This window comes from Clinocottus analis, unplaced genomic scaffold (assembly GCF_023055335.1).
Source record: "Clinocottus analis isolate CAN_PGR_092001 unplaced genomic scaffold, fCliAna1.0.p SCAF_12, whole genome shotgun sequence".
NCBI classification, from domain to species: domain Eukaryota; kingdom Metazoa; phylum Chordata; class Actinopteri; order Perciformes; family Cottidae; genus Clinocottus; species Clinocottus analis.
The window spans coordinates 15,396,780-15,415,692 of NW_027175843.1; the positions used below are offsets into that span (position 1 = coordinate 15,396,780).

Genomic DNA, 18,913 nt, shown 5'->3' on the forward strand with positions numbered 1-18,913 from the left:
GATTATAATTTATTGAATGTTTTAGTTTGATGTTGTAAGCATTCCTTAGTCTCAGAAAAAGACATGGAAACTCCTGCATTCAAAACATGTGCAACAAAAAATGCTTGTTATCCACAATACATATTGCAATTTCTGAAACATGGTAGCCTATTTTGACAGTGCATGTGTAATAATGTATAAGGAATTCACTTTTTTTTTTTATCAGCCATTGACATGTTATTATATGTCATATAATTCTCTGAATATGGGGTGTGCATGTTTGATCAACTTTAGACCTCTTTAGCCCTCTGCTGGTGTTTTTGCATAGCTGCAGTATAAGTTGGAAAGGGAAGTCAAAATGTCTCAAACATGAACCAGTCACTATTACAAATTCATCCCTTCTTTTCCACAAAAAAAACCTCAAGTTTATCATTCAGTTTACAATGTAGATAATGCAAACAAATAATGTGCCCTTTTACCTTTGCTCACACTATCCAGGTCGCAGTTGAGTAGACATATTGGCTTGCCGGGTTATTTGGGTTAATGCTGGCTATTCATACCGTGGATTAGTGATGACAAAATATAGCATCACCTGGCCCTAATCACACAATATAGTAAACACTTGGGAGATGACCAGTTTGTAATTCTTCGTACCCTTTTGAATTAAAAGTACCTCGTCAGATTTCTGCTTTAATCCTCTACATGAAGATCAAATGCAATCATGCTATTTAAATAGATTATTTGCATTTGTTCTAAAGTAAAATGTTGTCGAGTTCAAGTTTAAATGTACCACAAGTATTCACAATACAAAAGTTATTTGTACGCAAGTGAGTGAAATGCACTCCTTTATGTGAACACCTTGTAGAAAGGTGTCTGATACCACAAGATTGGGTGACTCATCTTGAAATCTAGCATTACATAATACATGAATAAAATGTAAAAAAAACAGTTTCAGTAAAACATGAACCATTTATTTCTGTTATATTGCTGTTTCTTCTGTCAGAGCAGCAGCTCAAGGTTTGGCACTTGACTTTCTAACATTTGTGAAGATACATTTTTACATTAGTACATGAAAACATTCACAACAAATGTTTCTCTTCTTATTAAGGCTATTATACAGCATGGTCTCTCATACCGGCTCTTTTGTTGAGATATGACAACAGTGAAAGAAGAAAACAATGATTGTTAGGAAATGTATTAAAGATTATCTGTGCAAATACCTCAATTTGAGATGCTTAAGACATGGATCTAACATCAGCTTCAAGACATCAATGCATAATTAAAAAGGAGGTGAAAAACATTTACAGAAAGTTGATTAAAAGAACAATTAAACCTTATTTTAATTATCATGAAGTTACAATTGAAGTGAAACTGATTAGGTTAATGAAACGGCATAGACTACATATTAATTACATACAATGTTTTTGTGGGAGTCACAATACACATTTTAGGACTTGTAATGCATCCAATCTGCATGTATAAGGTGATAACACTTTACTTAAAATGCATGATAAACTATGCCTTGTGACTAGTCCTTACTTACAATCATAGTCAAAGAAAGTCGAGGCACTGTCACGAATGCATCTATTTATGAGTTGTTTTAGAGCAATAAATCATTTTTACCTTGTTAATGAAGATTGAAGTACAGTTAAATTATCTTTATACTTAAACATAGTTGCCTAATGTTGTTTTTTTCTCTTAAATGGCAGATGATGTCTACACAGACTATAGTACAGACATATATGGCAGTAAATTCCGGTGTGTTTGTGAGCAGAATGTACATACATCATACATACATCCTGCAGACAGCGCTCATGAACACATTGTTGTACTCCCTCAGAGTTTCTGTAAGGCAGAGACACGAGACAGTCTTTGATGTGAAAATCCTACATGTGTCTGGCGGCCTGCCCAGATTTGAAGTCGATTTGTACCAGCGAGACGTAAACGTCCAGGGAAACGTAACGTCTTCAGTGTGAATACTTTTGTAAAACCTGAGCTTCCACTACAACGGCAGGTTTCTCAATATCGGCTTTGCTCTGAACCATCCTCAGCTCCAGTTGTGCAGGACTGGGCCTCTTCCCAGGGCCAGCCACCCCTGAAAGACAGAAGAGCAGTTTAAAGAAAACACAAAGTGTAGGACTTTGGGTGACTGGTCAACCGAGCAGTGAAAGGGTCATTCTTGTCTCAGTGAATGTCTTCAAGCTGTTAATCCTCTTGTAGCATTTTACATGCAGTTATGAGAGCAATGGTTATAACATTTCTTGTGTGCCTCCTTTAACATATGATTAACTTTTACTCAATATCTAGAGATCCCAAAACCAAATCGGCAAGATGGAAAATTATGTAAAGGGATGAAATCAATTAAGATGTGCATCTCAATAATTGTTTTTGGTTTTTAGACAATGATAATGGCGTCTACATAATGCACACTACTTGTTGACATAGTACTCCTGCTTGTGTAAATATAGAACTAAAAGAAGGGAGCACACATAATTCCTTAGTGTCTAGTAAACAACTTAAAGATAAAGCAAAGAGACCACATGACAAATCGAAGCCACAAACACGCACACTCCTTACCATTGGCGTAAGTCATGGTCCTCTTAATGACATGGTGCATGACGGAAACAGTCTTTTCACAGGCAGCCTGTGAACCACAAGCACATTGGGATTTATTGTAGCAGTGCAAGTGCAGAAACACCAGATTTCATCCGTTTATGGATGAAATGGTGAAGTGTACCACTGACCTTAAGGTCTTTAGGATGATGGTGAGTCCATGCTAGCAACATGGCAGCGAACAGGTCTCCTGTCCCGACAAATACGGCATCCACTTTGGGGATGTCCATGCAGATTTTCTGACTGGTTTTGGTCCCATCTGCTTTCACTACAATGAGGACGCATCCAAATTAAGAGTAAAATCCCTGAATGTCTCATAAGCTGCAGAAAGTAAACGTTCCGTCTGGAGAAAGTTGTTCTGGTACTTTACCTATGTTTTGGCTCCCGAGGGCGACCAGGAACTGGTCCCCACGTCTTGAGGGCAGGTCTGTGCTAGTGAGGACCACGGTCTCTGGACCCATTTTATGAAGCAAGTCCATCACCTGGACAGCAGTCAGGGTCACATTACAGTGTTCTTACTTTCTGGTTTCACAAACTAAAAACTAATTGAGAAATATGTTTGATATTTACCTCAACAGCATCTTGCTCGGTGGTAATTTTCCTCCCAGTTAATAGTCTGTGTAAAAAAGGGCAGTAGTTACAAATGTACCAATCAGTTATTCACCTACATTGAATAATGAACAATTGACTAATCTAACATTCCGCCATATCAGCTAATATTGCCATATTAGTATCAGTATTAGTGAACTCACTCTGCTTCAAACTGGTTGGGGGTGAGGATATCGGCCAAAGGCACTACTTTGTCCCTGTAGACTGGCAGCAGGTACTCTGGAACGTACTGAAACAGACAACAAAAAACAGGGTTTCCATGCAGTTTTAAACCTCCTGACAAGTGACACCATTAAACGAATAGTTGACTTTTAAGCACAAAAAGAGTACAAAGTACAGTAAACCCTCATCAGGTGTGTGGTTTAAAAAAAGAAAAAGAAGAATTAACTGTAAGATGCTTACCATAGAACCGTGGTCTCCCATAACAGGATCACAAACTGTGGACAAGAAGACTAAAAATTAGGCTTTGGACTATGTTAAGAACAAAAGGTTACACTCTGTTAAGGCTATAGCTAACTTATGTTAAGAATAAATAATACATTCTGTTAAGACTCTAACTATTGATAGTTTCATCTTGCTGAGATCAGATCAACTATTTGGTATGTTACAATTGTATGTGAACAATGTTAAAAAAAAAAAAAAAGTATCCTGACCATATACCAGGCTGGGATTGACCTTCTTCAGCTCCTGAATAATGTCCACCACCATCTCCAAGAAGGACGTGTCTCTGCTGTACCCTTGGAGATTAAAGTGTGAAGAAAAGGAAATGACCCATTGCAAACCTCTTTTACTTTGCTGTTCCCTCTCCAAGTAGTCCAACCACTATTCAAAGTGTATCAATCCATCTAAAGCACGCCATGTGGTCTAATCTAAAATCTAAAAAAGATGAGAAATGCTCGCTAGACTGGTGTTTGCGCGTCAATAACTTTAGGGGAGGTTGTGCCCGTTCATTCCAAGTGCAGTACTACATTGAGGGTGCTGTTGAAGGGCAACTTACTATGTTTTCTAGTAAAGGGCAAAACAAAGCTGTAGCTGCTGAAAATCCACATTTCTTTGCTTGACAGCGAAACACTGCATGGACTCACCTGTGAGGATATAGTCATAGCGGTTCACCTTATTGAGCTTTATGCCCTCATATAGCACATTTAGCTCATCCGCTGTCAGTACTTGCCCTTTCCAATGGGCGTAGCCTAGGGTTCAAGAGGGAGAGCAGAGGTTCAAAATGACATTGAAAAGATACGAATCAAGATGCTTTGAGACCGTTTCAGGATCCGTGGAAACCCTGACACACAGTTAAACCAAGACAAACACTGTAATAATATATTAACCCAGCTGTGAATCAATCGTCAATGTTTTTCTCCATCCCTCTGCTTTTCTCCTCCCCTCCCTCTGCTGAGGTTCCTCTACTCTGTGCACTGTCCAGGGCGACACAGGAGGGGCCTTCACACTGACTGAATGGGGTGCTTGTCTCCTGGCTGCCCGCTTCCCCCTTTATTTGTCCCTCTTTCTCCGCTGACCTAGAATAAACCCTGGAAAGCTGCTCTGACTGCAAATGATTGGACACAAACACACGTCGGTGTATCCTTCATACTGTTCACACGGAGCCCAAAGCTGACCCTGAGCCAGCGAGAGAGCACCTCCTGCAGCGAGGACTTAACAGAAAGCTCGGGGCTAAGCAGAGGCATGTGGAGGGGAAACTTATGTATAAACGCCTCCAAATGAATGAGAACATTTTGGAATATTTATAAGAAAGATTGGAAGCGGGATTACGATCGACACAGTTATGTAACTAACTCCATATGCGGATGAACGGGCGAGCAGATGTTTACATTGATACGAGTGGTGCACATGTCTATTTGGTGAAAGCACATTCCTCACATACTTTGAAATGTGGACCCCAGATTATTGCTGGGGAAATAACTGCATTTCCTTGTCAGGAGGGGAATAAAAGGTAAAAGGAAAGCAAACATGCCTGTGTTCTAATTATTCAAACAGAACATACAACGGATTTATTCTAAGAATAATTCTCAGATGGGGATTACGCACATACACAGCATCTGTGCACGAAGAATCCACAAAGTTTCCGAGATAGAAAATACAAATGGTGAGTAGGCAGGGCTATAGGAACCCCCCTTTCTCTGCAGCATGCCGTTGGTGTGTAACAAGAGAGCTGGAAGTTGAAGGACAAACAGAAAACTCTTGAGAAAAGCACACGGTGAGCAGGAGAAAGGGGGAGTAGCAGGTGTAGAAAGCTAAAGGTTTGAAGGCGAGGGAGCGGTTCTTAAAAACAAGTTCTTAGACTGCGACATGTAAAAGGCCTTGGTGAAAATGGCTTTGGGGTGCACAGGGGACATATAGAGATGAACTATTATCAAAAGAATTTCTTTCACATTTTTCATTCATTACATGAATTGACACAACAATTACAATCCTATCAGCAGGTGTTTCAGCCGATCAGAGTTATTTTGTAGGTCGTTTAGCTGAATGGTTCGGCATTTATATTGCCACATTTCACAAAAGGACTTCAATAAAGCCCAGACACATGTGGGATGAGGATAGAGCTGTTGATTATTATGTATTAAAGATAGTCAACAAGCCAAAGATAAAGATTTCTGGCTTGCATCAACTTTTACACTAAGAGAACAAATGAATAACGAACAACACATGATGTTTTGGCAAATAAGACTTCTGCTCTTCTGTTCGGTACATCTAGTCCAGACTGCCATACTCACAAATACAATCCACTGTGCACTATATATTAATCCCCATTGTGTATTGGTGCGTTTTTTGATAAAGTAATACGTCTGCATTGGAAACGTTTCGCTCCTTTTACATTCTAAAATCTGTTTTCTGGCAGCATCTTGCGTTCAGTCATCTAAATGCATAACTCTGAACTTCACACAGTGTTACTTTATGGGTTAAAGAAACACTGTGTACCAGTTGAAAGAAAGAAAATATCATATACATCCTCTTTCAAATAAAACACTGAACTCACAAGCAATGACCCACTCCTTTGCTCAGTTAATTATACTGAGAGGTTTTGCTTATACAACTTTATGGTGGCTCACGTTGGCTATTACCTAACATTGACTAACTATAGATATTGCTGTTGAACCGACATCCCACAGTCGGTTTGCTGACTTTATTTTTCAGCTTACACCCATTGTCACGTGCTCCCAGTCAGGTCACCTAATGGACATGTCTTCGTTTAGAGCAGCTGATTGCAGTGCATCTTGGGAAATGGAATGTTGGAAATCCAATGTGCAAACATCCTGTAACGGCTGCTCGTGGTCACTGAGAAGCAAAGGTTGCACGACCTTCCTACTGCTTATTTGTTTAGATGTTTTCAAAGAAGAAACCCTATTAATTCTACTCAGGAAAGCCTCAAACAACCATCTTCCTCAAGACATGATTCTATGTTGCATGTTAAAAATAATTCATTTAAGTAATCAATTGTAAAAATATTCATGAATTCTCAGATTATCAATATTTTTGCATGCATCGGTCATACATAGTGTATAAAGGTTATTCTGTTTGCTCCATGTTGGAAATGACTATTTGAGATTTAGTAATCAATGTACTGAAGCCCAACTGTGCAGAATATATATGCGATTGTTGCATCTTTTTGACTTGAACAGTTGACTTTGATTGATCTTTAAAAGCTTAAATAATACAGCCTGCAATATAGAATTCATGAAAGATAACTTACTTCCACCGATACACCCAATGTAAAGTTACCTGAAAAGGAAGATTAACTAATCGTGGAGAAATGGTTTGTAGCAAACACTAACTTCATTAAAAAACAGTAACTGATGACCAAAAAGATTATATTTCACTGAGTTAGCCAACGCATGCATGCAGAGCTTCTCCAAAGGTTTCTATACATCTAAAGAGCTTCGGGCAGTGATTAACTCTATGCATCACTTCTGACCTCTAGGTTTGGTCTGGTTTTTGTGTCCAGTGTTTCTCGCTCAAACATGTTGTGTATGTCCTTTACAAATACGTTGATTATATATCTTACCCAGTAAATCATTTCCAAAGCTGATAAAACAATTTTAACATGCGTTGTCGTTTTGGGCCATGATGCAAACAAAACAACTGCTCGTGGTCAAAGGCCACACAAAAATCCTCAGGTTCTATATGACACCACATGATTATAACTAAAGATTTAAAGCATTACTAATCCATGCACTACACCAGTAATAACAAAAGCTCATGGCTTAATATTTGAATAAAAAGATAAGGGTTGACTTGTTAAGAAAGTGGAAGATGACTCCATATAAATATACTAGATAAAACTGAATAAAAAACACGTTGAAAGCACTTGGCCAACCTGTGTGATTGGAGAACTGTACAGAGTTGATAGAGTCCACTTCAAAGCCCAGCACCTGAGAGAAGAGAAAGTAAGCAGATGTTCACAGAGATGAAGTTTACCAAGTCTACAGGAATTTCTGAACTCCACTAAACTTTGGGAACCGCATAGTAAATCACCCTGAGAGCAGTTCAATGAGAAAACCACAGATTCTGTGACGCTTCAGGCTGTTTTTTGTGATCATTGAAAGGACAGAGGTTCCTTTTAGAATATTTTAGCACACTTCATGCAAATCCCATTACATTCTAATACAGTTATCAAATGCTCTACATGGTTCATAAAGGCTTTTTAATGAACCTAAATATGGAGAGACAGACTTTTCTGGGGACTGTCTGATAATGATCGAGAAACTTGTTTGACATAGGAAAGAAAATGTTTTAGATCAATCCATTCATCACTAAAAGAATCGCTGACATAATTTGAATGACCCAAATATGAGGTTTTGTGACTACAATGGATTTAGTCATGCGTGTTGTAAGTCTCAGAAATGTGATTGATATGGGAATGAAAATAAACTGACGGCTGTCTAGAGTATCTGCTTTTGAAAATGTCCAGATATTAATGCACAATGGTATTTCTGAACAATATGCTCTACACATCTTTCTTAAATTTCGGATTGAAAACTGGCTTTTGTATTTAGAGATATTTCTGCATTTTATTTTCTTCCCACAGCCATTATTTAATAAGATAACGTTGTGTGGGTTAAGTCTAAACTTAGGGAAACGGCTGTGATGTTTGGGCAGGAGAGGAAAGGTTCATATAGCGTTTCAATAAAGGCAATACGGCTCTTCTCGCAAATCAGGAAGTCACGCTCCATACAAAATGCATGTTCTATACCCTTTTATTTCCCCGTGTTGAGCTATTCATTTCCTATATGTTGATGAGGTCTCGTGGCCCCACTTGCATGTGTGATCAAAGTCTTACCTGCAGAGGAAATGTTGCCGACTTGTTCCCAACGTATCCCCTGACAACATGACTCTGAATGGATAACACACGACACTCCATTACCGCAATGAACTAACGTGATACCAGCAGCGCGTCGAAACACCAAACAGAGAAAACACACGTGATAAACTCTAAAGTTGCATGAAAAGCGTGTGAACAGGCTCTGGCACGCTGATTCCTAGCATGTGAGGAACAACTCGAGTATTGAAGGGCAGAAGCGGCGCTGTTGCTAGTGACATTTAGTTTTTCTTCAGGCAGATATAAGGACACCTAAACTGGTGCATTCAAAGGCTCATGAGAAATGTGGGAGCCCCCAGCCTCCTGCCAAATAAATAAACACATCACGTTACCGTTTCAGATAGTTAACTTAGCTATTTGACGTTTTACTAGTTTTGTTAGATTTTTTATTTCAATTAAAAAAAACCAACATAAACAATATTCAGGGTACACAGGAATTAAAACAGTTTGATTTAATCATTCCTCCTGCATGTTAATACTGGCGAAAAAGATAATGTATTTTTTATGTAAGTGATGTTGACAAATTATACACATACATACACATATTATCTGAAGTTGAAATGGGGCTTTAAATCAAGATGATATCTTCCATAGTGACAGTTTTTTAGTACTGAGTAAAAGCAAAAATAGTTTTAATGTTTATTTGGGTACCTTACTATTGTTGGAACACTAAGTTGAAAATGTGTGAATCTATCCTTTCATATTAGTTGGGCAGCTATTTATACCATGTAAAACAAAATGATAACAATGCAAGCGCTTTGAGGGACCTGGGCATGTACAATACAATTAATGAATATATGACTCAATTAATTAAATATTAAATGGTTGCATCTCACTGTGCCCATTAAAACCCACAGTTCAATCACATACATCAGCCACACACATTTGTACAACGATCCACATTACCTTTCTTCACTCAGCCTATTATGGAGATAACTGATTCATCGTAGATGTAATTTTTATATTTTACACTGAGCGACCGAAAAGATGTAAAATAATAAACATAATAATAGTTTTCCACACATTGATTTGAATGTATTCATTAATACATGAAGCCAAATGTAAAATACTGTTAGTCATTGTTTATTCTGTAACTCCTTGAATAAAATAAGTTTTTTATGATACAAATTCAGATTAATTAAAGCAAGTATTTTCATTACCACCAGAGGGCACAAGAGAGCTAAAAGACAGATTTGTACTGGCCTAAATTCAAAAGCAAAAAAGCACAATAGAGGATGTACACAAAATCCCAATAACAACATTCCAATCGAGGCCACTTTTTATATTTTAGATACATATCACATATATGGAGGATTGAGGTCTTTATGAGATCAGTGGCAGCAAGTTTCAGATAAGGACTCAAAAAGATGCAGTTGAAGGATCGACAGCCAAGAAGCACACTGGCCCTGACATCTGGGTGAGGAGCACAGAGGCCAGATAGAGAACAGTGAGAGCCAGGTGGATGAGCTGTAAGCTGAGCTAATCACTAAAATACACATGAAGCAGCTGCAGGGAGAGAGAGACATCTGGCACAAACTTATTACTTGTCTTGAGAAAGCAACCATTGTAAACCAACTATTGTACAACTTTTAATCTCTGGTTGAATCATTTGATCAAGTAATATGGTTTCAATTGGGTGTAGGCAAATAAGAAAACAACAACACTAATAATATGTTTTATTGGGTTGTAAAATGTGTGACGACAAACTGTTTCAAAAGTCCATGTTGTTTTTAATTACTCACACACGACACACACTAATCCACCCTGATTTCTTGTCCAGCCCAAAGCACATCATTGACATCCATTGAGGCTTAAACTAACTGCCGGCAAGAGCAAAACAAGTAAACAGAATTAACTTAATATAAATATCTTAAATCAAATATCCGAATCATAAAAAATAGATGAATCACACCCACAAATACACTATCACTGTGAAAGTAAAAGTCCTATATTGAAAATGATGTAATATAAATTGTTATACATTATTATTAGCCTACTGGTGCACATCACCGTTAGATGGTCAATATATGAGCGTATACGGAAAGAAACCAGAACTGTCAAATAAAAAGATTTCTCTCTGAGTTGTAGTGGTATGACTTGAAATAGAAACCATCAAGTACAAACTATAAGCTAGGTGAAAACTATCATGTCAGTGAAATTATTTTTTTTATATAAGTTCTATGCTTTAGTTATGGTATTTTCAATATGTAAATATCTGCAATGGTTAATAGCTGTATGTGATTTACGTTTCTGTCAAATTAGAAAGTAGAAAACCTAAACGCACAAATAAGATACATACTTTTTATTTTACAGGTCTGTAAATACAACCGCATATGAATGAACGTCATCACTGGCCTTTAAACAGACAGAGGGACTTTGAGTGTGTTCCAGTTCACATATCTCCCGCCTACGGTCCGGTGCGTCCTGTTTATTATCCCTCCGCCATGCGCAGCCCGAATCCATCCATACGATCTGGAACAAGACCCGCCTCTGACGCTAACGTCTGGCCGGGGAGGAGCCAGGTAGCAGCTACACTGACACGTACGAATCCTGCGTAAGATTTAAGGAGGAAGTTACATATTTTCCTTAAGTTGAAACGTCCTTACGGTTGCTTCTTCGACTCAGACTTGATGTAGTTGACCTGTCCCGGACCAGAAGGCCTGTTCGGACGCGTTTGAAGCGCCGCGGGACTCTCGGACAAGAAGAGCCGAAAGCACAAGATGAGATTCTCGGCGTTTATTTCCGTCCTGCGGTCGGTCGGCCCGGTGGTAATCGGCATTTCTTTAGGGTTCACGTTGAGTTTATTGAGCGTAAACTGGACGGAAGAAGCGTGCTACCTAGACGGCAAGGAGGGCGAGGATATGACTTCGGGTCATGACGGGCAGCTCAAAGGAGCCCGAAAGCCTAACTCTATATCCACCATCAACGATGTGGAGTCCGAAGAGGATTTTGAACCAAGAATAGTCCCGTATAAACAAGTCCAGCAGAGTCCCCCAAAGAAAGTCTTCAGGTAAGCTTTAGATGGCCGTTAACTTAAACTGAGGATAATAAATGGCTGGTACCTGTGCTGAAACAGGACACACCAATATGGGCTCACGGTTGCAGCCCAGCAGGCCATAGTTCATAGAAGTCACTGGTTTCCATGTGGATATGATACTTTACACTGACAACACATGATGAGTTAGACTATTCACAAAGACTAACAAAACCAAATGGCAGGTTTACATAGAATTATATATGTATAACAATATAATTAAGTTTTTCTTTCTTTCTCCCTGATGTCACTGGTCTAAATCAAATTGGAAAATAAGTGTGGGGTAGGAAGGTTATATCTCCACTTCATCTGCAGGGTTTTCTAGCTGCCAACATTCCCTGCCACACAGCCGAGAGTATCTACATTTTGGGAAATGCCTGCATGCTGAATGAGTTTTGCCTCACATTTACTTTGTAAACAGGCAGACATTTCCTGCACTTTCTGGATAGAGACCTTGTTTGACTTGTTAGCCCCCACACCAAAAGTGGTTTCATTGCATTGCAATTCCGAGAAAGAGACTTTTCCCAGACAGTGAAAAAGTTCCACAGAGGATATTTAAGCATTTCAGCACACAGGTTTCATATGCAACCAGTGCCATGCAGTGGATTGAAATCCAAAAGGGAGAGCAGCTATCAATTATTTTATTTATTTAATAATGCTGATTGTTTGCTTGTGTAGTCACTCAATCGTTTAGTTTATGCAGTGTCAAAAAAAGTACCCAGAGCCAAGTGGATACTGGCCAACCAACAGGTCATAACCGCAGTGATGAATCACATTTCAAGTCTTTGCCTGTTTAACTTTTCCAGAGAGCAGATCATTTTTCTTTTTAGTCTGTATTTCTGCATATTTAAAAACAGTCAGGATTTCCTGGAAATGTATTGGGCAACACCACAGATTTGGTTTGGATCCAAAATGTCTTTTTTTTTAATTCCATAACTACTATTTTCAATTGTTGTTATTATTCAACATCAACTTTTCAGGTCAATTAATAAACTAAAGATGAGAAATGTCTAGTGAGAAAACAGTCAATGTATTTTTGTATGACAGTAAGATGAAGAATTGTTCAGTTTGTTTTTCTAGGTTTTTTTTGTGTGTGTTTTTAATCCGCACATATTTACCATGTTTTCAGTAGCCATTTGGTTTCTTTTTCAGGGCTAAATACATAAGCACAGAGTTGGGGATGCGAGAGCGTCTGTTCGTCGGGGTCCTGACATCCAAAAACACCATAAACACTCTGGGCGTAGCTGTCAATCGCACCATCAGCCATCACCTGGACACTGTGATATTCTTCACCGGCATGCGCAACCGCAAAGTCCCTCACGGCATGTTTGTAGTCTCTCACGGAGACGAGAGGCTGATCTGGAACATGTTTCAGAATATCAAACACATTTTGGACCACTACATCAATGAATACGACTGGTTTTACTTTGTCCAAGATGACGCCTACACAGAAGCTGACCGGATCAAAGCCCTAGTGGATCACCTGAGTATGGACCGAGAGCTTTACATGGGCAGTCCGGAGGAATTCATCGGTGGAGAAATGGAAGGGAAGTACTGCTACGGAGGATTCGGGTACATCCTATCTCGTACCCTGCTCCTCCGACTCCAGCCCTTCCTGGAAAATTGTCGAAACGACATCCTGAGCGCGAGGCCTGATGAGTGGCTCGGAAGATGCATCATTGATTACACAAACACAAACTGCATCAGTGAATATCAGGTAGGTTGAGACTGTCTGGGCACATGATCACACCGCACTCATCCAACACCATCTCTTCTTCAATAATACATATATCTTTTTTTAAATTTATAAAACAGTGTCGGTTTCTTAATGTCTGATGTTCAAAGGGAACAGAGTGAGGCGACTCATAAGTTAAAATGAATGACGAGCAGCGGAGGAAAAAAAGACGCTCCTGCCGGCTACAGCAGGGGTTCTCCTTCTCCAAAGAAAAACAAAACTGTCACGGCAAAAATCATGCTTTGCTTCTGAGAAAGCACTTAAAAGTGACAGACGGATATATAAAAGTGTAATTACCATTCTAGCACAGAAGTGGCATTTATATTACAGAGTAGATTGCTAATAGCCTTTTCCTCCACAGCTCCAGCAGCAACATGGAATAGGTAAACAGGCCAGCAGAGCGCAGCTCAGTTCAGTCTTGCTTAGGTTCAATGGTGTGAAAATCCCCTGTGGGTCAACATGCTTTGCTCCTGTAATGTCATTAGCATTTAAGGTCAAACAAGCTCTGTGGGGACCTGATCTGTCCCACAGTGCCCTTTCAGGTGACTTTTTTTTTTTTTTTTTTGCATTCTGGTCCCGATGCTAAGAGTGTGTGGTCTTTGTTAACATATTCAAATACTGTATATTGTCAGAAGGTTATCAATGTAAATGTGTCCTTTACAATATACACGCGGCCAGCAGTTTGCAGTCAAGTCCCTCCGCTGTCCTTTGCTTCCATTTTCTGCTCCTCGGCCACGACACAGTGCCGGAAACCATCTTGTCTCTCAGTTGAGAGTGAGTTGCATGGCTAACTAAAGTGCCCCGAGCCAGAAGAGCTCCAGCAGAGCCCCCTAAATGAGGGAGGGGAGCAGGGAGAAAGTTAAAAGGGCCTGGTGTGGGTGAAGAGAACAGCTTAAACGCAGAGCCAGACATCAATTTTTCTGTTAAGAGAGAACATTGATGACAATTAGGCACTGATGATGCTTCACTAAGTGTACCACTACAGGCTGTTGGCAAACATTTACAACAGAGTGGCCTTTCTGCTCAGTTAAGCCACGTCTTCGTTCTTTGTTCTTTTAATAGCTTGATCAGATTGGATTCACTTTTTTTAATCACTCAAGCTCCTTAGGTGACTACTCTGTTTTCAGCTTAAGTGACTGTGTCTTTAAGTGGGATTCTGGTGCCAGGCTTTTGCTATTGGGTTTCAACATTAAGTGCTGGACTGTTTGCTTTTTAACCTGATGCTGCAGAGGTCTTAGTTAGTTCAAAATAAAAAGTGGCAAAATTAAGATGAGCATCTTTTGAACCTCCATGTTCCCAAACCAAATGTAATCCCTGAAATTATCACAACTCTGGACGATAGTAAGTTTTTGTACAATAGTTTTCAAATTGTAGAAAATTAACATGTTTTTCCTTCACTTTTCATCTGTGGTTGAAACAAGATGCTGTCGAGATGGCGTGTGGTGTTTGTTCCAATGGAAGTAGCACAGTGTAACAACTACGCTTTGAAAAACATAAAGCATGTATCTGTCGTCAAGATTTAAGATCTCTCATGAATCTTGTTTTCTCTCAGGGACTTCAGTACCACCATTATGAGTTGGGAAAAAACTCTGATCCGAGTAAAGAACAAAGTGAACAGTTCAAGAAAGCTCTGACTGTCCATCCAGTGTCTGACCCTGAACAGATGTATAGGCTGCACAGATTCTTCACTGAGATTGAACTCCAGAAGACCTACGATGAGATTGCTAAACTGCAGGTAAGATGCTATTCAAATGTCACAATTTTCCCTCGGTTCAGTCAAAAATTAAACCCTTCTCATTACTTACTTTTGGCGGGTCAGCAGCTGTCTAGATCTAAACGGTTCTTGTGTTTCCACAGGCCGAAATAAAAAACGTGAGCGTGGTTGCTTTCGATGGCAACCGAAGCTCCCAGTGGCCCGTTGGGATCAATCCGCCTTTTGAGCCCAAATCTCGGTTTGAAGTTCTGAAGTGGGAATACTTTACAGAAGAGGAGATTTATTCATGCGTCGATGGCTCTCCAAAGTGTGAACTGCAGGGTATTGATCGCATGGATGTGGCCGATGTCATTGAGGTGGCCATGGCGGAGCTGAACAAGAAGTACAAGCCGGTCCTTCACCTGAAGAAGCAGCAGCTGATTAACGGTTACAGGCGCTTTGACCCCGTCAGGGGCATGGAGTACACGTTAGATCTTCAGCTGGAAGTCGTGAACCAAAAAGGTCACAGCCGTTCAATCACCAAGCGGGTTCATCTGGTGCGACCTTTGAGTCGGATTGAGATCATCCCCATGCCCTATGTCACTGAAGCGACAAGGATTCACATCATTATACCTCTTACTCTGCAGGACCGAGTCCATGTTGACCATTTCCTTGAAGTCTTCGCCTCAAATGCCTTCGAGACCAGTGAAAATGCCATCTTAACGTTCTTGTTCATCTATGACCCAGTGGAGGCGCAGCAGGTGAACCAGAACGATATATTTGCCGGTGTGAAGGCACAGATAAACACGTACGAACGCAAATACCCAACAGTAAAAATCCCGTGGATAAGCGTCAAGACGGAAACGCCATCCCAGATCAAGTTCATGGACATCATCTCCAAGAAGCACCCGGTTGACTCGCTGTTCTTCTTGGCTAACGTCAACACAAACGTCAATTCGGAGTTTCTGAACCGCTGCCGCATGAATTCCATAAACAACTGGCAGGCGTTCTTCCCCATCCACTTCCAGGACTTCAACCCCGACGTGGCCTATCACAACCAGCAGCATCCGGCCACGGTCGATCTGATCAAGGACGCGGGCCATTTTGACCGCAGGTCATTTGAAGAAGCGTGCTTTTACAACTCGGACTACATGGCGACGCGCACGCGCATGGTGGCGGACGTCCAAGAGAACGATGAGATTCTGGAGACCCTGGACATCTTCGACATGTTCCTGAAGTATTCGGGTCTGCACGTGTTCAGGGCGGTGGAGCCGGCGTTGCACCAGCAGTACAGCTACCAAGCCTGCAACCCGCGGCTGAGCGAAGACATCTACCACCGATGTGTTCAGAGCAACTTGGAAGGTCTGGGTTCTCGCTCTCAGCTCGCCATGCTGCTGTTTGAGCAAGAGCAAGGAAACAGCACTTGAACGCACCAGTGAACTCCTGCTCCCGCTCGTCTTTTTTGAAATGGTGTTTTTTTTTTTTTTTTTAATGTACTAGAATTTGGGACAACCCATTTCTGGGGGCTGAAGTACCACATGTGACCCTCGACTACACCGCTCTGTGTGAATCAAGGACCGTGTGGTCCGTTCAGAATTTTTAGCCATTTTGGAAAAATGAATGCAGTACATTCCCAATGACACCTCTCCTTTTCAATGTTTACAATACCTGTTTGTACAGATGAGTTGCTTGAACCAAATGTTTTTCGCTACTCTGACGATCCTGAAAGTTACGTTAAGTCATTTCTGACCACTGGTTGGCAGAAACTCACAGCAGCAGAGCCAGAGGGCTTAGTGCTGGCTTATCCAGTTATGTGTTCAGGTGTCAACTACACGGCTACATAGAATCAGAGGTACTTGCGGTAACGCCTCAACCCATCTAGAATGTCATTTAGAATTAATGTTAATATTAAATATTTTGTTAAATTAATGTATAGCTCACCAAAGGTTGTGTGCTCCTTCACATGGACAAATTGAGCTTTTGATATTTACTAATTTGAGTATTTACAAAAGCGCTTCTTTATGTGCCTTGACACTGACTTTTCTACGTGCTGACTGTTTTGAAATTATCTTTGTGTTGCACAGTTTTGCAGGTCACCCCTTCAGGTGACGCACTGCTGATGTTTTTCATTAGAAAACATGAATAATAGTTCTGAGCGGGTGGGAGATATTAGCTCTCACTGAGGTTAAAGTAATGTTACATAGCTGGGAGAACTGAATAGGTACTCGGTCATCCTTAAATATATTTTTTAAAGGTGTCTCTGAAATGTCCTGATTTGTTGAGTACGTGCCTCAAAGCGGGGAGGGACTTGGTAGAGAGACTCCTCCGCTGGTCTTCAGAGGTCATAGAGGACGACTGGTTTATTCCAGTCTGCACATGACTTCAAGTTGTCTCCATGAAACCTTTTGATGTTACAAGAAAATCGACATGCAGGAGGCAAAGGAGAACTATGAATGATGGGGAAAAGAAATCACCTTGGTAAATGTCTAAAGTGATAGCCCACACGAGTCCTCATAAAACAGGATTTAATTAGTTTAGAAATGACTGAAATTAAGAATGTATAAAACATTGAGTACAGCGGACCGTTTTTTATACTCTGAACGAAGGTGTTTAAGTGTTTCCAAAGTATTTTGGACTGCATTGCTCAAAGTTTTTGTAAGTTATTGAATGATGAGTCAATTGTATGGCAAACTCGTAGCCCGCTGCCAGTTTGAGAAGTGGCAGTGCAGTCCAAAGGGAGGCCTTTTCTACGTTACTGAGCGCTGGTTGTGGAGGTACTGTGCTGAACACAAGAGAGTTATTGGTATGTTATAATGTGCAATATTACAGATGACACAACCTGCTCGATGTCCGATGGAGGGCAGGACTTTTCATTTCAAAGACATTTGCTGTAAGTAGAGCAGAGTGTATACCAAAATACTGTTCACGGCGTTACATGAAGATTTGGACTTCTTTCTGTTCAATGTCAAGTAAATACACTGTCATTTCTTTTAAAAGACCTTTAATGTATTTTACTGACACTAGACACTTTCCATCATCAATTTTACTTTGAAATACATAAAATGAAGGCAGGTCATTTTATTTAACTTTTTTTTAATTGGATGCAAACCTATCGGACACACTACACCCAGAGCGGTGATCCTCAACACTTGCTGTATTTGCTTTCACGTGAACAAAGACCGTGGAGGTCATTTTCCTAACGCATCTCTTTTCTTGACGAGAGCAGAAGAGTACGACACTAATAATAATGTGCGCAGTTGGAAACTGAATCTTCCAAAAACCACTGTGAAAGATGGAGGGCTTAGATTACAATATGAAGTTATTGTGGTGATCCGCGTCGCCTCTGCCTTTTATGTAGACGCGAGGAGCTTAAAATTAAGCGAGCGTGGCAGATTAATCACCCCGTGTTGTTAAAGCAGCCACCGTCGCTGGGCGAAGTCTCTTAAGTATTTTGTTCATAACTTATTTATCTGTCATTTCTCGATGAATTATGCAGATTCTGAATACTTCCGCACTAACAGAGGCTTTCATGACATTCTCTGTGTACATGTATAAATATTTTATAGATTCTATTTTTAAGCCTTTTGTAGCTTTATGTACACTGCAATTGATACTTTATTTTTGGTGACAAAAACATATACTGTATCGTATTTTGTATTTTGTGCTTTGAAAATCACGTCGTTTTTAAAATGTGCTTTTGTTACTCTCACTTTCAATCAAGCGAATAATTTCAAAAAGCAGGCAAATACATAGGCTCGTTTTTTAAAATTTCTATTGGTTTACATTATATTATGCATATGGATACTAGTATAACCAAAGCAATACGTTTGAATTAATACTCATCACATTTAATTGTGTGCTGTAATTTCTAATGAACTGTGAATTATTGTGATTTTTAAATAAAGAGTATTTGAA

The 18,913-nt window shown here is 40.0% G+C and overlaps 2 protein-coding genes across 2 annotated transcripts; one reads left to right on the forward strand and one right to left on the reverse strand.

The window, feature by feature from the left end:
- Window positions 1-939: 939 nt before the first annotated feature.
- On the reverse strand, window positions 940-8,762 carry LOC137783309 (pyridoxal kinase-like). Its single transcript, XM_068573148.1, has 11 exons — window positions 8,498-8,762; window positions 7,535-7,589; window positions 4,287-4,391; window positions 3,855-3,938; window positions 3,604-3,638; window positions 3,345-3,430; window positions 3,163-3,208; window positions 2,963-3,074; window positions 2,724-2,860; window positions 2,557-2,623; window positions 940-2,074 (listed from the first exon to the last, which is right to left on the reverse strand). Exons 1-11 carry the CDS (start codon window positions 8,576-8,578, stop codon window positions 1,947-1,949), a joined length of 936 nt encoding a protein of 311 aa, XP_068429249.1. The 5' UTR covers window positions 8,579-8,762; the 3' UTR covers window positions 940-1,946.
- Window positions 8,763-11,050: 2,288 nt separating this feature from the next.
- On the forward strand, window positions 11,051-18,913 carry chpfa (chondroitin polymerizing factor a). Its single transcript, XM_068572116.1, has 4 exons — window positions 11,051-11,546; window positions 12,723-13,287; window positions 14,858-15,040; window positions 15,163-18,913. Exons 1-4 carry the CDS (start codon window positions 11,257-11,259, stop codon window positions 16,423-16,425), a joined length of 2,301 nt encoding a protein of 766 aa, XP_068428217.1. The 5' UTR covers window positions 11,051-11,256; the 3' UTR covers window positions 16,426-18,913.

What these genes read in the sequence shown, in the direction of transcription:
- chpfa (XM_068572116.1), top strand. Translation starts at nt 11,257, where the DNA reads ATGAGATTCTCGGCGTTTATTTCCGTCCTGCGGTCGGTCGGCCCGGTG. An exon ending in ACTGCATCAGTGAATATCAG is followed by an intron (nt 13,288 to 14,857) that starts GTAGGTTGAGAC and finishes GTTTTCTCTCAG; the next exon opens with GGACTTCAGTACCACCATTA. An exon ending in ATGAGATTGCTAAACTGCAG is followed by an intron (nt 15,041 to 15,162) that starts GTAAGATGCTAT and finishes GTGTTTCCACAG; the next exon opens with GCCGAAATAAAAAACGTGAG.
- LOC137783309 (XM_068573148.1), bottom strand. Translation starts at nt 8,578, where the DNA reads ATGGAGTGTCGTGTGTTATCCATTCAGAGTCATGTTGTCAGGGGATAC. An exon ending in CTATGACTATATCCTCACAG is followed by an intron (nt 3,939 to 4,286) that starts GTGAGTCCATGC and finishes TTAATCTCCAAG; the next exon opens with GGTACAGCAGAGACACGTCC. An exon ending in ATCATCCTAAAGACCTTAAG is followed by an intron (nt 2,624 to 2,723) that starts GTCAGTGGTACA and finishes TGTGGTTCACAG; the next exon opens with GCTGCCTGTGAAAAGACTGT.